Source organism: Sphaerodactylus townsendi, linkage group LG10, assembly GCF_021028975.2.
Source record: "Sphaerodactylus townsendi isolate TG3544 linkage group LG10, MPM_Stown_v2.3, whole genome shotgun sequence".
NCBI lineage: Eukaryota > Metazoa > Chordata > Lepidosauria > Squamata > Sphaerodactylidae > Sphaerodactylus > Sphaerodactylus townsendi.
The window spans coordinates 74,937,884-74,957,887 of NC_059434.1; the positions used below are offsets into that span (position 1 = coordinate 74,937,884).

General features: G+C 45.4%; 1 protein-coding gene across 1 annotated transcript in view; it reads right to left on the minus strand.

Moving 5' to 3' along the window:
* LOC125440278 (probable E3 ubiquitin-protein ligase HERC6) overlaps window positions 1-19,719 on the minus strand; it is a 30,431-nt gene extending 10,712 nt beyond the window's left edge. Inside the window, exons 1-15 of the mRNA XM_048510018.1 lie at window positions 19,446-19,719; window positions 17,800-17,956; window positions 15,380-15,456; window positions 14,941-15,168; window positions 14,331-14,425; window positions 12,773-12,900; window positions 11,239-11,354; window positions 10,157-10,230; window positions 7,941-8,068; window positions 6,370-6,429; window positions 6,165-6,261; window positions 4,713-4,902; window positions 3,079-3,230; window positions 2,435-2,551; window positions 950-1,048 (exon numbers count right to left, since the gene is read on the minus strand). Of these exons, the coding sequence (XP_048365975.1) occupies window positions 950-1,048; window positions 2,435-2,551; window positions 3,079-3,230; window positions 4,713-4,902; window positions 6,165-6,261; window positions 6,370-6,429; window positions 7,941-8,068; window positions 10,157-10,230; window positions 11,239-11,354; window positions 12,773-12,900; window positions 14,331-14,425; window positions 14,941-15,168; window positions 15,380-15,456; window positions 17,800-17,956; window positions 19,446-19,692 (1,965 nt within the window). The 5' untranslated portion in view covers window positions 19,693-19,719. The remainder of the gene's footprint in view (window positions 1-949; window positions 1,049-2,434; window positions 2,552-3,078; window positions 3,231-4,712; window positions 4,903-6,164; window positions 6,262-6,369; window positions 6,430-7,940; window positions 8,069-10,156; window positions 10,231-11,238; window positions 11,355-12,772; window positions 12,901-14,330; window positions 14,426-14,940; window positions 15,169-15,379; window positions 15,457-17,799; window positions 17,957-19,445) is intronic.
* Between the last annotated feature and the right edge of the window lie 285 nt (window positions 19,720-20,004).

The window sequence follows — 20,004 nt, forward strand, 5'->3', positions numbered from 1 at the left end:
TGGCTGGTGGGGGCAATATAGTCATTCCACATACCACACACACAAAAACCCCCACAGCAGTCACTGAATACATTCACTCCTCAGTTTATCTCTTCTGAACTGGCACGGAAGGAGTAAGGCTGGGAGAATTACTAAAGTCTTTCTCTTTTCATGACTCAGGAGCTCTTAAAGAGTTCTCATCTCCCTGGGCTATGCTGGAAGACAACTGGGAATAAAGAGGAAAAGATCACATGCGAGAGAGAGCCTTTTCGGTAGCAGTCCCAAAATGATGGAGCAACCTCTCCAGTGCCATACACCTGGCCCCCTCATTGTCGATCTTCAGGAGAGACTTAGGGAGCTGGATATGTTTAGTTTGGTGAAAAGGTTACGAGGGGACATGGTAGCCATGTTTAGATATTTGAAGGGATGTCACGTTCATGAGGGAGCAAGCTTGTTTTCTGAGGCTCCAGAGACTAGGACCAGGAGCAGTGGGTTGAAGGTGAAGGAAAAGAGATTCCACCTAAACATCAGGAAAAACTTCCTGACAGTCAGGGCTGTTCAACAGTGGAATGCACTACTTCGGAGTGGGGTGGAGTGTCCTTCTTTGGAGGTTTTTAAAGAGAGGCTCGATGGCCATCTGTCAGGAGTGCTTTGATTGTGTGTCCCTGCATTGCAGGGGGTTGGACTTGATGGCCCTTGGGGTCTCTTCCAACTCTATGATTCTATGAGACAGTTGAAAACAGTTTTATTTAGGATTGTATTTAATTTTTTTTTAGTTTTCTATTGGCAGTCCTAATTGGAATTTTTAAATTGTTGACTTTTTGTGGGTGTTCAGAATTGTAATTTTTCAATACAATGTTTCCTTTTCATTGTGTCGCCTTGAGTCTGCAAGGCAGAAAGACAGCTCATAAATATTTTAAATAAGTGGACAGTGAACTGAGAGCAGCATTCTAGGTACCACAAAACTTACCTCTTGCACAACAGCAGACTCAAGGTAGAACAGTTTCATCTTGGACACAGGTTCGAAAACAAAAGGAAAGCGGCAGAAAGAAGTGAGAGGCAAAGAATGCTGGAAAAGAAAACAGGGACTACAGGTGAGATAGACATTCTTCCCTCTACAGGTCTCTGCCCCATTAACCTCCACCCAGCACCAGAGTGTTCCACCTTTTTGGCAAATCAGAGGAAAATAATGATAGCTTTCTTTCCTGAATTGCTGCTACCTTTCCCAAGCAAGCAACCCTGTTGCTAACTAGTGTTGATTCCAATGACACAAAATTGCTGCCCTATAAAAAACAAGTGCCTAAATGCGTCGTCTGCTTGGAGAAACAGTGAGATGAGAGGTTATCCATTCCCCTGCATGAACTAGAAGGAAAACCCACACTGCTTGCTTGCTTTCAGAGAAAATCTTTAGAAGCCAATGCAACTCTAGGTTAATGAAGTGATGTCTTCTTCCAATAGGTAGCATAGTGATCACTAGAAGAAGAGTTTGGATTTATACCCCACCTTTCTCTCCTGTAAGGAGACTCAAGGTGGCTTACAAGCTCCTTTCCCTCCCTCTCCCCACAACAGATACCTTGTGAGGCAGGTGGGGCTGAGAGAGTTTCGAATAACTGTGAATAGCCCAAGGTCACCCAACAGGAATGTAGGAGAGTGGAAACACATCTGGTTCACCAGATAAGCCACTCAGGTGGAGGAGTGGGGAATCAAACCCAGTTCTCCATATTAGAATCTACCTGTTCTTAACCACCACACCACGCTGGCTAGGGGCCAACCATCATGCCCACTGGTAGGTCTCTTGGGGCTTGTTTGCTTTCCCCAGAAAAATCTCTTCCCTAAAGCAAAAAACCACATTTGGCACATTTTATCCACTTCTTTGGAGCAGGAAATGCTTCCTAAGAGCCTAAAAGACAACACCTTTGTGTCTGCAGGGAGCACCTTTTCAGAAGCAGCTGCCTCCATCATGGGAGGACACCTGACCCAGTATTCTATGACTGGCCCCAGTTCCCCATGGCAGCCATTTTGGTGGTTGGCAGCCATTTTGGTGGTGACATCTAGTCAGTTTTCTCAAAGTTCCAAAGGTTCCCACAAACTCAAAGAGAGCATATACTGCTATATTTTAGGAAAGAGAAACTAAAGGTTTGGTTAAAAGTGGAGTGCCAAAGTGAGGATGGAAAACCAGGAAAGGCCAAAGGGGGCATCCCAAATCTGTCTCTATATGATTCAGGTTATTTGTTGATGGATTCCAGTATTGACCAACTGCAACGCCTCATGCAGAGATCTTGGCCAGCCCTATTGCACTCAGCAGGAGATGCCAGGGTCAGGATTACCACACAGTACAAATTGCTTTGGAGCTATGGACCTTCCTAAGATATGCATATGATACTGCAACCTTAGAAATTTTGTAGGATATACGTATGTGTAGCTGGTACAAGCTGAACAGACCGCAAATACTCACAAGATTTTCAATCCAGGCGTGCCATCTTCCTAAATCGACAAAAAGGTTAATTTTCTCAGCGATATTATCAACGTAGAAACTGTTCAGTTGGAGTTTGTAGCCGGCCTTCTTGTTTACCTTGAACGACAAATGTCAGCTGAGTTCAGACAAATGGAGTTTATACAAATTTCACAGTGGCCCACCCACTTCCCTGGACCTTATGGTGGGCAACATAAGAAAAAGAAGAGTTTGGATTTATACCCCCCTTTCTCTCCTGTAAGGAGACTCAAAGGGGCTTACAATCTCCCTTCCCCTCCCACAACAAACACCCTGTGAGGCAGGTGGGGCTGAGAGAGCTCCAAAGAACTGTGACTAGCCCGAGGTCACCCAGCCGGTGTGTTGGAGTGCACAGGCTAATCTGAATTCCCCAGATAAGCCTCCACAGCTCAAGTGGCAAAGCAGGGAAATAAAACCAGTTCTCCAGATTAGAATGCACCTGCTCTTAACCACTGCTGTTCCTGCGCGGGTGGACATGGTGCCTTTCTCTCTTTCCAACTTTCCTGCCTTTTACCATATTTTTATACAAATTGTGTTTACAGAAACATTTAGACAAACGGTGTCATCACATCACACAGCTATTCCAAAAAGTTACTCAGATTGCTTACCTTGAATAGTTTTTGAAGCACTTCCAAAATTGGAATTACTGCTTGGCAGTGGGGAACAATATAATAATTAGGCAGCTGAGACACCACAGCCTTCTTAAACATCTGAACAATTCTGTCAGAAAAAGAGGCCGGCAAGGACAACCAGTATTTTTCTGGAAGAAAAAAGAAGGCGAATATGCAACTCGTCTCTTCAACAACGTTTAAGGGATTCCACATTCTTCACCATACAACTCATGGAATAGTTAGGAATGTTATGATACATACGCAATATGTACACATTTTATCCAGCCCTTCTTCCGAGAAACCCAGGGCAGAGTGCACAGTTCTCACGTCCATCTTATTCCCACAACAACTTTGTGAAGCAAATCACAGTGTAAGGCAGAGATCACATCAAGAGTTACGTGGCTGAGTGGGGATTGGAACTTGGGTCTCCCAAAACCTAGCCTAACACGCTAAGAGATTCCCAACCTTCTGCAACCTGTGAGCACATCTGGTATTTTGACAGAGGCCTGGGAAATTCCTGGAGATTTAGGAGTGGGGCTCAGCGAGGGAGCTCACTGGGGCTGGGATGATTTACACTTCAGTCTGCTCTCTGAAGCTGACATTTCTTCTACAGGAAATGCTCCCTGTAGTCCCCAGAGGTCAGCTGTAATGTCAGTAGAAGTCTAGGTCTCAATCTGAGGTTGGAAACTCAACAGAGGATGGTGAGCTCCACTACAAAATGGCTGCCCACAGGAGGCAGAGCCAAGCACAAACTGGCAAGGAGTGGGGTTGACTAACTTTTTAATTATACCTTGGCAACAACAGGGAAAGAGGAAGGAGAATGTGAATAACTACATGCAAGTCCAGAGGCAGGAGGGGGAGAGGAAGGGGAATAACACACAAAGAACTGAGGGAACAGCCTTTTCAACTCAGAGGTTCCCCACGACTTGAGAGCAGAAATGCAGCTGGTTTTTCTCCAAGACTCCTCATGCCTTCATTTTCCATTTCCTGTCTTTACCTGCTTTTGTTGACTTTTAGCCACACTTTCTAAAGCAGTGATGGCGAACCTTTTCGAGACCAAGTGCCCAAATTGCAACCCAAAACCCACTTATTTATCACAAAGTGCCAACATGGCAATTTAATCTGAATATTGAGGTTATAGTTGAGAAATGCGTTGCTCGGGAGTAAGCTTGGTGAAGCAACCGTGCAACGCTTCGAATGGGTGAATCACGACCCTAGGAGGGTTTACTCAGGAGCAAGCCCCATTGCCAGCAACCGAGCTTACTCCCAGGTAAACGACTGTGCCCAGGCCAGCCTAGATGTGTGTGTTGGGGGTGTGTGATTTTCCACTCCTCCACATGATGGACTCTGTGCACGCGTGCCCACAGAAAGGGCTCTGAGTGCCACCTCTGGCACCCATGCCATAGGTTCACCATCGCTGGCTTATGTATTGGGGATCTTCTTCTGGCAACTGACATCAGGAAATCTCTTTTACTGACATGAAGGCACCCGATAACAGCAGGTCTTGCCTTTTTAGTGCCCCCTGTCCTTTTCACCGGAACACACAGCAGGTCCCAGGAGATTTTCCAGAGGCCATTATGGCTCCCTTGGGCACCATTCTGGGAAGTGGGTGAGATTCCCTCCAAACTCACCTAGAAGGTCTGAAGAGCGCTTGCTCATGCTGCTGATGGCTTTTGCCAAGGGCTCAGCCAAGGACTGCAGGTTCTGTGCTTCAAGAGCAGCAGAGCATTCAGGCAGCAGAAGGAAGCACTGAAGGGCCTCTTGGTGAGGAGAAGTCAGCGGAAGAGAGGGGATCAGATGGTTCCGCAGAGAGAACGCGATCTGCAGCCATTTTGAAAACAGTACTTAGTCACAGATGGACTGAAAAGTAGGTCCCTGCTGTATTCCAGCAAATCACTGGTCTGTTTCTGGGAACACATTCCTTTCAATCCACAGCTAAAATAGGATAACTTCAAGACAGAACACCAGCTGCCATCTTTGTGCTGGGCAGTTCCTGCCCACACCAGGCCAGGGCACTGAATAGAGGACAGGGAATTCACAATATCATGGCACCAGGTCACAGTGCAAGCTGTGTATCTCAAGTTGTACAATACATTATGCACTGAAAGGAAAATTCACATGAGGTAAGTGTCCTTTACAATGTGTAATTCTACCCAAGGTTTAAAACAGCCATGTTAAAATTATGGGCTGTCAGACAATCAATCCAAGTCATAGATCTCCTCAAGAACTGGTCCCAAATCTGGATCATGGGAACTTACTAATAACAGACAGGGTTTATGAACCTCCACAAAATGCCTTTTCCTGGTATTAGGGAAAGCTGCATTATCTTATGGCTATGTCACAAATGATGTTAGCAGGAATTGCTTCCATAGTATCCTCCACATGGGGTTGGGATTTGATGGATTCCCCACTGCTGGTGGAGATAAGACACATTAGCAGCATGGTTTTCACTGGGAACATTCCATATTATATTAATGTTATTCTATTTTCTCCCAAGATTCTTGCTGCATTTCCAATGCTATGCGATGGAAAGGAAATGATTACCAAAGGGGCTGATTCTGTTTTCTTAGGTGTTGGTGGAATGCCCAATGCAACCTCCCAATTAAAAAAAAATATCTATGACTTACTTACTATGGCCTGTTAGATGCCTGTTTAAGACTGGTCAAATACACATTGTGTTCAGGCCAAAAATAACTTCAGAAAGCTCCTGTTATAATAAAGTCAGTTTTTCTACATGGTGCCATGCCTCAAGCTTTTTCGCTGAAATATACAGGAATTGCTCCTCTTCCCAAAATTCATGAATGTGGAATTTCTGTGGGATTTTCCCAAGCACTGCCACACACACATTCATGCTCACAAGGGCTAGAAACTTGGCTGTTCTTCCAAAAAACAATCTTGGGAGGCAAAACTGTGCTTACAATACCAAATGTCACAATTGTACAAGTTCTGCTGTAGATGCATGGAACGCACATAGCTCTGTCAACAATTTCTCTCCTCTGATTTTAAAAATAAATTATTTTTCCGGATGCAGCGTACTAGCAACAGCTCCCATCATCGAGGTCATAAATTAGGAGATTCTTTACCCTGCCAGCAATCCAGTCTCTCTGGGTAAGCTCGCTGAATATGTCTCTTGCTTTCTGTAAGTCAACTACTACACAGCAGCCAATTTCCAAAGCAGATCTAAGGGAGATACAATATTAATGGAGGATGGGAAAAATAATGTTTGCAACTATGATCCAAGCTAAAACTCCTCAATTGCCACCAGTTTTCTGCCAAAAAATGACTTACCTTGGTTTTAGGAAACTTGCAGTTAAACAGGCAGGAGAAGAAAATATCACTTCTATTTCTCTACAACAAAAACATAAAGCAACGTTTATTCTTACACGCAAGCCAGATTTGAGTAGGGCTTTCATCTGACACGTCCATCGCATTTCAGGAAAGAAGAGTCACATGAACGTACGAAGTTGTTAAATACCAGGTCCCTCTAGATCATATTACAGTCTATTTTGACTGACAGCAGCTCTTTAAGGTTTCACACAGAAAGACAAATTGGAACCTTCCGTGAAGGTGTCTTTTCTTTAGTGGGGTCTTTACAGATATCCAGATGGGATCATGGATAACTGGGGTTTCCCACCCTAGGTCAAAGCTTTGGCATATAACTGTGTGTGAATGATGCAGCCCCACTGAAGGAGAAAAACATTTGGAACCTACCATGAAGGTGTCTTCTCTTCAGTGGGGCAAGGTCATTCACACAGGGTTTGGTCACGCCTACCCACCACCCAAAACCCTTCCACCGGTCACGCCACTAATGGAACCTGGGCTTTTCTGCATACAAAGCAGATGGTTCCACCATCATGCCAGCCTCTCCACAGTGAATAGCAGAGAATTGCCACTGCTGTGAAGCAGAGTTGTGTACAGGTAGGGTTGCCAATTCCCTCCTGGCAATTGATGGGAACTTCAGAGGGGCTGGGGCAATCCAGGTGCCCAGCTTGATAATGTCGTCTCTGGATTTACCTATGATTTCCATAGAGTTTTTGAGGCAGGGTGATAGGAGTATCCTTGTTGTGATACCAGAGCTCATCATGCTGGGTATGTGGATAGCTCCCCCCACTTCAGCTGGCCGGCTTTTGCCTGGGATGGGAGGCATCCCAGTCAATTAAAGAGTTTCAAAGCAGCTTGCGAACTCCTTTCGCAAGGAGCAGCAGCAGTGGCGTAGTGGTTAAGAGCGGGTGCACTCTAGTCTGGAGAACCGGGTTTAATTCCCCGCTCTGCCACTTGAGCTGTGGAGGCTTATCTGGGGAATTCAGATTAGCCTGTGCACTCCCACACATGCCAGCTGGGTGACCTTGGGCTAGTCACAGTTCTTCTGAGCTCTCTCAGCCCCACCTACCTCACAGGGTGTATGTTGTGAGGGGGGAAGGGAAAGGAGTTTGTAAGCCCCTTTGAGTCTCCTTGCAGGAGAGAAAGGGGGATATACATCCACCTCTTCTTCTCCTCCTTCTTCCCTTCCCCTCCCCACAACAGACACCATGTAAGGTAGGTGAGGCTGAGAGAGTTGTGAGAGAACTGTGACTAGGCTGAGATCACCCAGCAGGCTCCATGTGTAGGAGTGGGGAAACAAACTTGGTTCTCCAGATTAGAGTCCACCACTCATGTGGAGGAGTAGAAAATCAAACAGGATCTGCAGATTACAGTTCACTGCTCTTAATCTCTACACCACACGGGAAGATGGGAACCGTAAGCATATCAGCTCTCTTGCTGGAAATCAAGAGACAGTAGTAGTGATTTTTGGTTTGAGTTAGATGCCTGGCAGCTGACTGCTCTCCCTTTCCCCATAAAACCAGAGAACCAATCAAAACCTTTTCGCCTTTTGGCGTGTTTCACTTTCTGCTGTCGCTGACATCCACTTGTGAATCAGCGTTCTGTTCATTTGGTTAATCTTTGGCAAGGATTCAACTGGGCCAGCTCCATTAGTGTGTTCAGGAACCTTTGAAACAAAACAGAAAAAGCCAATAGTAAAACGGTACTGACTCTCCAATCATCCATATCAAGGGTCTGTAACTTTTTGACAATAATAAGTCAAATTACATAAAATTTCAGAAGGAACTAAATTCAGATTTGCAAATCCCAATTTGCGTTAATACACTATACACCTAAACATTGTTGATACTTGATACACTGATTAATAATCCACAAAGGGCACTTTCGCACATGCAGAATAAGGCACTTCAATCCACTTTCCATGCACTTTGCAGCTGCATTTTACTGTGCGAAACAGCAAAATCCACTTGCAAAGAATTGAGGAAGTGGATTGAAAGTGCGTTATTCTGCATGTGCGAAAGTGCTCAAAGTTTCTGCAGTCCAAACACCAGTGAAAGTGCTTTATAAGGAAGTGTCACACTGCAGATCTCACAATAAGTAATAAATATCACCTGAAGTACCCTGTGTGATTCTTTTACTGCACTCTGCATATGGTTCACATTTAGATTATCGGCAGCTGTTCTCCTCTAACATTTCCCTTTCTGCCAAGTGACTTGAGCAGCCCAGTCCAGCAATACTGCAGTCCAAATGGATGCCAGCGTGGCGTGGGGAGACTGACCAGGGCATTCCTGGGGGTGGAGCCGACTTTAGTTGGCTTTTACCCGGTGTTTAGGCCTGGGAACACTGTGGCCAGGGCTTAGGACTTATGCCACCTGAAAGGGTGGCATAACTCCATTAAGCCCCATTGAGGGCTTCCAAATGGCTGGGGTTTTTTTTTATTCTTTTAGCTGCCTCCCCTCGCTGCCTGAAAGGGTATTAAGGGAATTGCTGGGCATTCCCTTAAAGATGTCCCTTAATTTTTTTTGAAAGGCGCATTTAGCCCCATATTGAACCACATTTGGCTTTAGAGGCCTAGCTTGCAGACCACGGATGTATAAGGAGTTTAGGAAAAAGAATACTTTTAAACATTTTGTAGGTTTCTACTAATTTTATTTCAGTATTACCCTATCCAAAATTTGGCTGCTGCCAATATTCTCATGGAATTGAAAATGTCAGCGTTCACCAGTCTGTGCCTCTGCTTATTGACAACACCAGCAAATGATGTCATTCCAGGGAAAAAATAAAATCAATTTTTAAAGATTTGTATAATGTTCACAGTGCTTCACGTATGTGATCTTAGCAATACTAGCAACAAGCCAGTAAGATTAAAAGTACTGTCCTCATTGCAGTTAGGATAAGATGGAGAAGAGAGAGAGCACAAATCGCGACATAAGCATAAGCATTTTGTCATTGTGCACGCACAACGAAATTTACAGCAGCATTCCTCGATGCACACAATTTCAGACTCATACCCCATCCTCACTTTCCCCTTCCTCCACCCATCCCTACACAGCCCCAAACACATCAACACGAAGCCGCGGAGTTTAGCATAGCTACAGCTCTAGAGTAGAAGCTGTCTCTAAGCCTCTTTGTCCTAGTTTTGATAGACCTGTATCGTCTGCCGGATGGTAACAGTTCAAAAAGAGAGCGTGCTGGATGAGACGGGTCTCTCAGGGAGAAATATTTTAGACTTTGGAAGCGGGGAATTATAGAGTTCTTCCAAGGAGGGGAGAGGGCAGCCGATAATCCTCTGTGCAGTAGTGATCACCCTTTGGAGCGCCTTCCTATCTGCCACTGTGCAACTGGAGAACCATACACAGATGCAGTAGGTTAAGACACTCTCTATAGCACAGTGGTAAAAAGACACCAGGAGTTTTCCATTCAGTTGTTGTTTCCTTAAAAGTCTCAGATAGTACAGTCTTTGCTGGGCCTTCTTAACCACCACGGCAGTCTGCACACCTCAGGTCAAGTCCTCTTTAATCACAACGCCCAGAAATTTAAAACTAGCCACCCACTCTACTTGATCTGCTGAGTATCTGCTGAGTTCCATGCATAAAACCAGACTTGAACAAGTATTCTGGTTCCAAGCTCACCCTGCTTGCTGCTACAACTATATGACTTTTCTAAAATCTCTATTAGCTAGAAAATACAAGCTGTAGGTGGAGACTATCAGAGCACATGTTCTTAAGTCAACAGAATGTACTGGTAACTCTACCTGTGGCTGAACCGTGCTGGCAAAGTTGACATACGTTCCAGCAAAAATCTGTTTTACCGGGATGTCCAATAATTCTGCAAAAGCAAGAAACAATGTCTGTGATAAATATTCAAATACTGTTTACAATGTGCTGTTTTCCAGTGCCCTGCAGATATGCTTTTGAGCCAGTCACGTAGCTGCCACAAGGCAGGGGGAGGGGTGCCACTGGGGTCACGTGGGGAGCGGATAATCGTCCCCACACCCCTCCCCCACTCCACCACCCAGGCCTCACGGCCCAAAGCAGCCTGTCCGGAGCACGGGGGCACGAGGGGGGGCAGGCACCATTTTGCCCCCCTACGCCTCTGTTTTGAGCTGTCTGATTAGATGCCCAGTCTCTCCATCAACCTAGGGAGTTCCTCTCCAACTCTTCCTCTGCCAGCAGTGAGCCACAATAACCTTTCAATCCTCTGAGAGAAGGCACCCTCATGGCAAGTCAAATATTGTGTTCTTCATCAGTGGAGGAACATGTCCTTGTATGGGATACTGAAAAACTCAAAATATATCAGGTGGGGATAACAGAGGGCAACTCCCTAGGCTGACAGGGAGACTGTCTGGATTTTTCTCAAGCATTCTTCAGCCTTACAATATCTCAAGTTACAGGCCTCCAGGGAGAAGCAGGTTTCCATCAGTGATTGCTACACTAAAGCTTCTTCAAGAAGCTTGGCAGACATGAAGGAGAAGAGGACTGAAAGTGTATTACTCTGCATGTGAGAAAGGGGCCAGTGAGGAGCATATGTGTGGACTCCTACCCTGAGTGTTTGCACTATTCACATGACTTGTCAATCATGTAGATTCGGGGGGGAGGGGCATCTTGCTCATTCTCTTGAGTTTATCCAAGGTTATTCAGTCAAGGCATAGAGGGGTCCGTGTAGAGGTCTAAGGTGTGGTGAGCACGTACTTAAAGCTCAGGAGAGGTGAGCACGTACTTAAAGCTCTCCAAGGGAATGCAAAGTTCACTTCATCACAGCCAAAATGTAAAATGCTTGGTACACAAAATTAAAATAAGAGGGTTTTTTTTTTTAAAAAAAGGAGCAAAAAGATACCATTAGGAGAAATAAGTGCACTAATGTTAAAGCTGTTCATCTCAGCCTGTTCGCTGCATCCACGGCCAAAAGATATCAGCTCGCCAGAAGAAGAGATATAAGCAAGAGTGTGATAGCTGTTGAAGAAAAAGAAGGCAGAAGTGTATGTGATGAAAGAAAATGACTGCTCACCATCACACAAGAAGTCACCCCTACCTGCCTTCCCATATTTGAAGGAACTTGTGAACCAGGAGATCTGTAGTGCCCCATTACGTGATGCTCTTAAGAACATAAGAACTAGCCTGCTGGATCAGACCAGAGTCCATCTAGTCCAGCATTCTGCTACTCGCAGTGGCCCACCAGGTGCCTTTGGGAGCACACGTGCAGGAGGTGAAAGCAATGGCCTTCTGCTGCTGCTCCTGAGCACCTGGTCTGCTAAGGCATTTGCAATCTGAGATTAAGGAGGATCAAGATTGGTAGCCATAGATCGAATTCTCCTCCATAAATCCGTCCAAGCCCTTTTTAAAGCTATCCAGGTTAGTGATCTTGCTGATGCAATTCCCCTCTCCTCCATTAAAGACAAGAAATTATATTAACAGAGCTTCTGTATGAGTGGGTGCATGCCACTTTGGGGGAGGATCCCAAATAATACAGCCTTAGAGGCGAATGATGTAAGACAGCCACCCACGGGGCTGCTATATGGACCAGCACTTACAACAAAACATTAAAAACAATTGAAGTAGTAGTAGGAAGAAAAACAAACTATCCTCTAAGTAGTAGTCATACCAGCACACACCACAGGTTATAGGATTTTCCCCTCCCCCAGAGATCGGGGGTGGGGGGGCATACACCAGCAAAGCTCAGTGCTATTGAGAAAAAACTGCCCACTTTTCCAGTACTAAAATATTCACTATTTATTTAATTCATTACTTATTTATTATTGCCTTGACAGAGAGGAGCACAGACTCTACAGTGCTGCCCCTGTGTAAAGCAGTGTGGCGCTAGAGCGCACGTGTCAAACTTGCGGCCCTCCAGAGGTTATGGACTACAGTTCCCATCATCCCCTGCCAGCATCATGCTGGCAGGGGATGATGGGAACTGTAGTCCATAACCTCTGGAGGGCCGCAAGTTTGACACCTATGCACTAGAGAATCTGTAGTACAATTGCTGTTCGTTGATGTGACAGCGAAGGGGCAGTTTGCCATTTGGGGTTTGGGTGATAACGGCTCCTACTCACTCGAGGAAAAACGGCAAGTTGCAAGGCTGCCTTGGAGTCACTTTCAGTTATGCTTGATGCTTTCTACCATTATGGTGTCCATAACTTATTTTAATGGGCTCTAACAGGGGCTGTGAGTTACCACAGTCTTTAATTTATCAACTGCATGGCCCACATGCCAGCTGAGTTCCTGATAAAATAACTAGGAGCAGAAAGAGATTTCCTCAGCTGCAAGGCGCCTGTTGTTTTGTTACATCTAGCATGAAAGACACATGAATTATTCTTGTATCACTTTCTCCCATTCTCTTGCAAAAACCATATAGTATACATGGTGTGTACCTTCCACAAGCCAGGTGGGATACGGCACCGCCAATCCAGTCAACTTTCTGTGGCCCAGTTTTCGGGGTAGAAGAGCTATGCCCTAGCTGCCCAGCAGAGTCACCTCCAAATGTGAAAATACTGCCATCCTGTTTAGAGTTTGAGCAAACCATAGGTATGTAAGTACATGACTGCTACTTTTACCACTTTCCCCAGTTTTAAAAAAAAACACCTTTTCCGTTCTTCTTTTTATCCATCCCTTCAAAAAATCCAATGTCAGACTGAGATAGAGGGACCAAGCTCACAGGCAGATCTGCAAAGTTTTGTGAAACCAAAACTTTGATTCACAACAGTCCAGTTTTAAAAATGCAGGAGGTGGAGTAGTGGTGGCAGCTTGCCAGTGTTTTTCCAGTGAACCCTTGGTCAAAGGAAGGAAAGACCCAATTTCCCCCTTCCTATCATAACACAATACGTAGCTGGTGCTTCCACCTCTTACTTTTAAGACTACTCTGTGAAATAGGTAAGGAAGAAAGAGGACTCTTCCAGGTGCAAATTTGACACTGGTGTCACCAAAACACTGGCTTTCTATTAGGCTACACTACAGCAGAAATCTCTTTCGCAATCTTATGTTTCTGTAGGGGCTACTTCTATATTGGAGTGTTTTTCAGTTTTTTTGCTGGTGAAAAAGGCAGGAGGGGGTCTCCTCTGATCACCGAGAAACTTTATGCTGAGGATCATGGAACCTGAATGCACAAAAGTCTGTCTGATGTAGGGGTCACAGTGTTGGACTAGAACCTGTGAGGCCCAGATTCGAACCTCCACTTCGTGATAGAAACTTGCTGGGTGATCCTGAGCCAATCACATGCTCTCTGCCTAACTTACCTCACACATGGCTTTGGTGCAGGCTAACAAATAGTAAATAACATATCTTGTAAACAGATGGTCAAAACAAGAGCTTGATGACAAATGAGAACTGTATATCTTATCTGAGGCTGAATCAATTATGTAAGAATAATAACAACAGTAAGAATATTAATTTGTTACTGACCAAGATGTAAGTAACTGCTGACAAGATACTTATTGCTGTTTATGAATTAAATCTTAGAAGGTAATGAATTTCAGAACTATGTAATGTTCTCTCTGAATGATATTGAAATTGTAATATTAAGATCCAGTGTGTTAGAGTTAATATATATTGTTCATGGGTAGTTCTTATTTCTTTTTCTATACTTTTTTCTGTTCATGAATTATATTTGAGAAAAATAATAAAAATATTATACAAAAAAAGGCTGTGGTTCAGACAAAATGGAGGCAAGGAGAACCATATAAACCACTTGGGGTCTCCATCTGGGAGAAAGGTGGAGAATAAATGACACAAGTAACATTTTAAAAAAGAAACAAAATTCACGCTGTGAAGAGGCTATAACTAGGAGGGGAACTGGAGAAGACTGTGAAAAAGCTGGAAGGGTCCATCGCAGTGTTTCCATCAGCCCAATATCTTTACTTTCCAGGAATCAATTCCTAACTGTGCTTTAGGGCACAATTTTCTAGCAACCCCGAAAACCAATTTCAAGCGTACCTGAGTGAGGACAGCCGTGTGCTCAGCCCCACAGCTAATGTAGACCACTCCGAGGCTCCTCAGAGCCGCCACTGAGTACGGCTTGTAGATCTGTTCTGTTGGAAAACCAAATCAAATCTTTTTTTATTTTTGTTTATTAAAGTATCAACATTACAACAAAGGGTGTTATAAAGCAAGCATATAACAATATAAACTTTATAGTACAATAAAGAAATAACAGCCTAGACTAGGCTAGTTTCATGAGATCTTGGAAGGGAGACCACCAAGGGAGACTGGGCGCCCCCCTCCCCGTGACTGAAAGGCCCATGTCCCTATAGGCCTCTGCTCTCACTAGATAAAGTTTATCTTCTACAATCTGCACAAACAAACCCATTATAGACTCAGAAACCTCAACAAAATCTTTTTGTCAATCTTGGGTCCTGTTTTCATTGCAACGACCTTCTTTTTGTTGGCTTGTACACCATATGAGGGAGCCATCAGAACATAAGAAGAACATAAGAACAAGTCAGCTGGCTCAGACCAGAGTCCATCTAGTCCAGCTCTCTGATTCTTGCAGTGGCCCACCATCAAGGTGGGAACAGAACCAAAAGGAATTCAGAGGGAGCCATACCTTTGGGATCACTTTGACTTAAGCCCAGCTGATGCACGTGGTTCCTTCCCCATCCATACGCAACTCCCAGCAGGGAAAGGGCAAAACTATGAGCCCCGCCCGCAGCCACCTGAGCCAATGGGATGCCATCAAGGGCAGTAACATGCTGCGGCCGGCCATGGGAAGAGACCTCTTTACCAATTCCCAGCTGGCCATAGATGTTCTGCCCCCAGGAGAAGACTCTGCCATCTTTGTTTTGGGAGAGAGAGAGAGAGAGAGAGAGAGAGAGAGAGAGAGAGAGAGAGAGAGATATTAGACGCCACAACCACAATCCCCACAATTCCTCAGTGAACACTGAAATCTACAGCATGAGAGCCACAAAAATTGAAAACCATTTCTTTTAGATGAACTGCATGACCCAATAAAGGTATTTAGAACTATCATATAAATGAAGCATTACCTTTTGTCAGGGCTATTGAATGGGAGTGTCCACAAGCCACCTGTATTACTTTGAATGTAGACAAGCCATCAATTTTCCTACAGTGATCAGAAGGCAAGAAAACAAAGTGTGTGCTTAGGAAATTATGAAGGTGGGTGGGGGAGACAGACTGTTAGCATTCTAAATACAGATTCGTTTTCAGATTTAGGGCGGAGGAGTTATCATGCCTGAATGCTTTAAAGTCATCATTTCCTTCATTTTCACAACAGCCCGTGAAATAAACGTGCATTTAACCTCCATTTAATAAGGAGGGGCACGAAGAATAACTTTAGACAGTAAGCTTACCACATGACAAGCCGCTAGCGACTCCGTTGAGACATCATACAAAACCATGACTCGGTTTTACAACAACAATAGCAACAACAACCTTTATTAGGCATATAAAATAGGCTCCAGAGCGTTACAGACATTTCTGAAGTACAAATCAAAAGTACATTCAAAACACAGAGAAACTATATCTAGCATTGGACATTACTTAGAAAGTTCTGTCACTTGTAAATAAATTCTGCTACTTTTTCCAAGAGCACGGCGTCTGTATTATTTAACAAAAGCTGCACAACAGAGTTGGCAGAGTCTCTTTCAGATTTGTCTAGGACCAGCCCAGGAGAGAAATTCCTAATACCCACATATCTTGGACAGTCGAGTATAATGTGAGCAAGAGTCTCCACTTGGTTTTTACAGTGTGGACAGACCCGATCCTGCAGGGATAGATAGGTAGCGACCCTTTGTAATAGCCGATGGAAAAGTATTGCATCTGGCCCTTGTAATAATCCATCTCTGTTGGGGTTCAGTTAATAGTTCAAGGTATTTGGCTATGTGACCCTGTTCCGGTACTATTCCGACAGAAATGGGTGAGCATGATTTATTTGCTTGGCCCAACAAGATATGGTATTCCTGTTCTAGAAGTCTGCTTTTTAAGGTTTGCAGAATCTCTCTGGGTGACAGCATACAGAGATCTTCATATATTAAACCTAGAGAGTAGATTTTTGATTTAAGAAGTTGATACCATTCGGAGGCAAATAGGTCTGGGTGCACAATGTATGTTAAACTGCGCTCATCAGAGTTAAAACATAGTTTGATCCAATACTTGAATGTATTCAGCCATGCTCTTGTTTCAAGTAGGTTCTGACCAGTTTCTAAGCATAGTACAGCATATGGTACAGAGTGTGGTAACCCAAGTATTTTGTAGAGGAAGCCAGATTTTATTCTTTCAACTGAGTTGTTCCATGCAGTTATCCATAGGGAAACTCCATAGAGAAGTTGCCGACCTACCTTGGGAGTTGAAAACCTTTAGAGCTGTGGGGACATATGCCCTTCCCCTGGAATGAGAAACATGACTCGGTTCAACTATGATTAGACTGAAAATTCAGAATTCAGTCACAGGAAACCACTCAAATCGGGGTTTGTCTTGTTATAATCAGGGCTTGCCACGTTGAAAAAAGGTATGTGTCTGTCAACTTGCTTCCAATTTATGGTGACCCTATGAATTAATTACCTCCAAAATGTCCTATCATTGACAGCCATGTTGGTATGTCATCTTTTCCTGCTGCCTTCAACTTTTCCTAGCATTATTATCCTTTCCAAGTGAATCCTGTCTTCTCATAATGTGAACAAAATACAATAATCTCAGTTTAGGGAGAGCTCTGGCTTCATTTGTCAAACATTTGTTTCCTTGCCTGCCCTTTCCTGGCAGGGCATCTCCAGAGAAACAAACCAAGACCAAAATAGGATTAAACCACCATGTCTACATTTGTATACAACACAAAGCAGTAGTTTCCTTTCATGAATTAACCAACTTCAGCCCATGGTTTCAGATACTGCCTCAACAGACTCAAACCATAGTCAAGAGAGTTGTCTGCTTTCAGACAACCGTATTAGCCAAGGTTCCCTAAACCATGGTTTTGCATGATGTCTAAACCGTGGTTCTGCATAATGTCCAAATTGAGTCACTTTCTGTTCATTCAGAAATCAATCAGGTCTTCTTCTCCCCACGGGTAAGGAATGCCGAGAGGCATTGCAGTCCTACATGCAGACACTTGCTAGCACTAGATCAGACTCTTCAGATATCTCACTGCGGCTATAATCTTCTCTACTCCTCCCCACCTGCTCAAGATAGTTTAGCTGCCATGGAAGGGAGATTACTCAAGATAAAATCAGGAAAAATCCCAGCTACCATTGCTCTTTCCCTGCAAGTAGAACTTCAAGTCCCTGTTTACCTCTTCTTTGCAAGGAACCTTCAGTATGGGGAAAGCTAGGCTGCTTTTCAGGTAGCAAGGACAGCAAACCCCAATGAATATAGAGAGGACAAGATGGAATGAAGGATGAAGCCCAGCCTTTGTCCGGGCTCATCTGCATCACAACGGTGCCAATTAAACACTTACTTTGGGATTAGGCGGTCTTTAAGTTCTCCAGTGCCCAACTGTCCAAAAGTGCCGGCTCCCCAAGAGAAGACGCTTCCATTGCTGCAAATGGCAAGCGAGTGATCCTTCCCGCAGCTTACGTGGATCACTGCCTGCGCTTCCAGCGCTTGGATTTGTTCTTCCAAAAGGACGAAGGAAAAGCATGGGTACTTATTTGCACAAAGGTACGATAACTAGAAGGACATGCTTCTACATCCTGTGTCTCCAGTTACAACAGTGGAGAAGTGAATGCAGGATTTAATGGCCATTGAAAACGACAGATTCCTTTCCCCATACACACAGAACTACAGACCTCTCTGAAGACAACCATAAACAGAATCAGAACTTATAAAGTGAAATTACTTTAGTCCAAACACTTACTGATTGGTTCCCCACCCTGGGACATGGACAATATGTACCCCACTAAAACATTCCCTTCTCACTGGACACAGTATGTAACAGACTTCCCTCTGTGATACACCTCTGAAGATGCCAGCCACAGATGCAGGCGAAACGTTAGGAACAAGATCTACCAGACCATGGCCACACAGCCTGGAAAACCCACAACAACCAGTAGCAATAGCTTTGTCTACATAGAGCAGGCTTGTTTGGTTTCTCCATCCCTGCTGATACACGAGGTTTTTAGATGGCATGTTTCCTTGTTATTTTTGCTATAAGGGTCCCCCAGGAGCGGCCACTAACTTTTCAGAAAGGCAGGGTATAAAAACAAACTCTTTTCTTATAGACAGAACTGAGGGAAAGGGAATTTTTTTCAACTTTGCTGTGAAGTGCCTTTCTTTTCTTTTCTTTTTTGCAAAGGAAAAGCCAGATCGCCTCCCAAACTACTTGGATAGCCTCATAAACGAGCGAGGCTCCTTTCTTTGTTCAGCAATCCACAGAAGGATGACTCACTCAGTCTACTTTCGGTTTCCTTTCCTGTCGGTTCAGCCCTGTGAGTCTGGAATAGAACACCGGGTTCCCTTGCTATGCATGAAGGGGAACGATCAGTGTAATAGAAAACCGGATTTACCTGCATGAAGGATAAAAATGACCATCATCATCACACAGACACACACGTCTGAAACGTATAAGACTTAAGAGCAGGGGTGTCCAACTCTGGTGCTGCAGATGTTTATGGACTACAACTCCCATCAGCCCCTTCCGGAATGGCCAATTGGCCATGCCAGCAGGGGCTGCTGGGAGTTGTAGTCCATGGACATCCGCAGCACCAGAGTTGGACACCCCTGACTTAGAGCCTGACTATGACAGACTCGCCGGGCTGCAGCAGCAGCAGCAGGAAACGAAACCGAAACCAGAAGCTGCAGAAGGGCGATCGAGGCCGCCGTCTGGGCGCACAACGGAACAGGCTTCCAACGTTGGTTTAAACTTTAATGCAACTCCAACGCAGGGCGCCCGGTTTAAAGCAGAAATCCGGAGGGTGGCGGAAAAGGGGATGCCTTCAATGGCCCTTTCCTTGGGGTGGGAATGGGAGCCGAAGGGCTCACTCGGCAGGACTTCCTCTCCAAGGGGAGCGAGCTGGTTCTTCCCCGCCCCGTCCTTGGGAAAGGATCTGGCTGGCGAGCTGGCTTGCTAAGGCTCAGACGCCCTCCAGACCTGCCCGCTCCTACCTGGCACCGAGCTGCGCTGCTGCCCGGCGGGGAGCCTCCTGCCCAGCTGGCCCCGGGCGTTGTCCCCGCAAGAAGAGACGCTGCCGTCGGCGTGCAGCAGCAGCGTGTGCCGCTCCCCGCAGGCCACCAGCACCACCCCGCGCTTCTGGGACGCTTCGGGCCCCGCGCGGAACCGGACCGGCTCCTGGATCTCGGCATCCCCCACGCCCAGCTGCCCGGAGGCGCCTTCGCCCCAACAGTACAGCATTGCGCCTTCGCACCCAGGACTGGTCTCTCTGGCGCGCTCCCGGACACTGCTGCGCCGCCACTCAGCCTCCAGCTGGGCACGCCCAGGACCAGCCCTGCCCGGGCGAAGGACCTCCCTTCCCACCTTCCAGGGAGCCCAACTTGTCCTGGGCCCCTCCCCCCAGGAGCTTGCCTTCTCCCCACCCCACCCCAAGCCACGACTTGCTTCTCAGAGGACCCGGCTTCATGATTTTTTTTGCAGGATCGCCAGAAATCCACACAGCACAGCTGTACCAGAAAGACTAGGGCTCCATAGCCCGTGCTCCCTGATGCC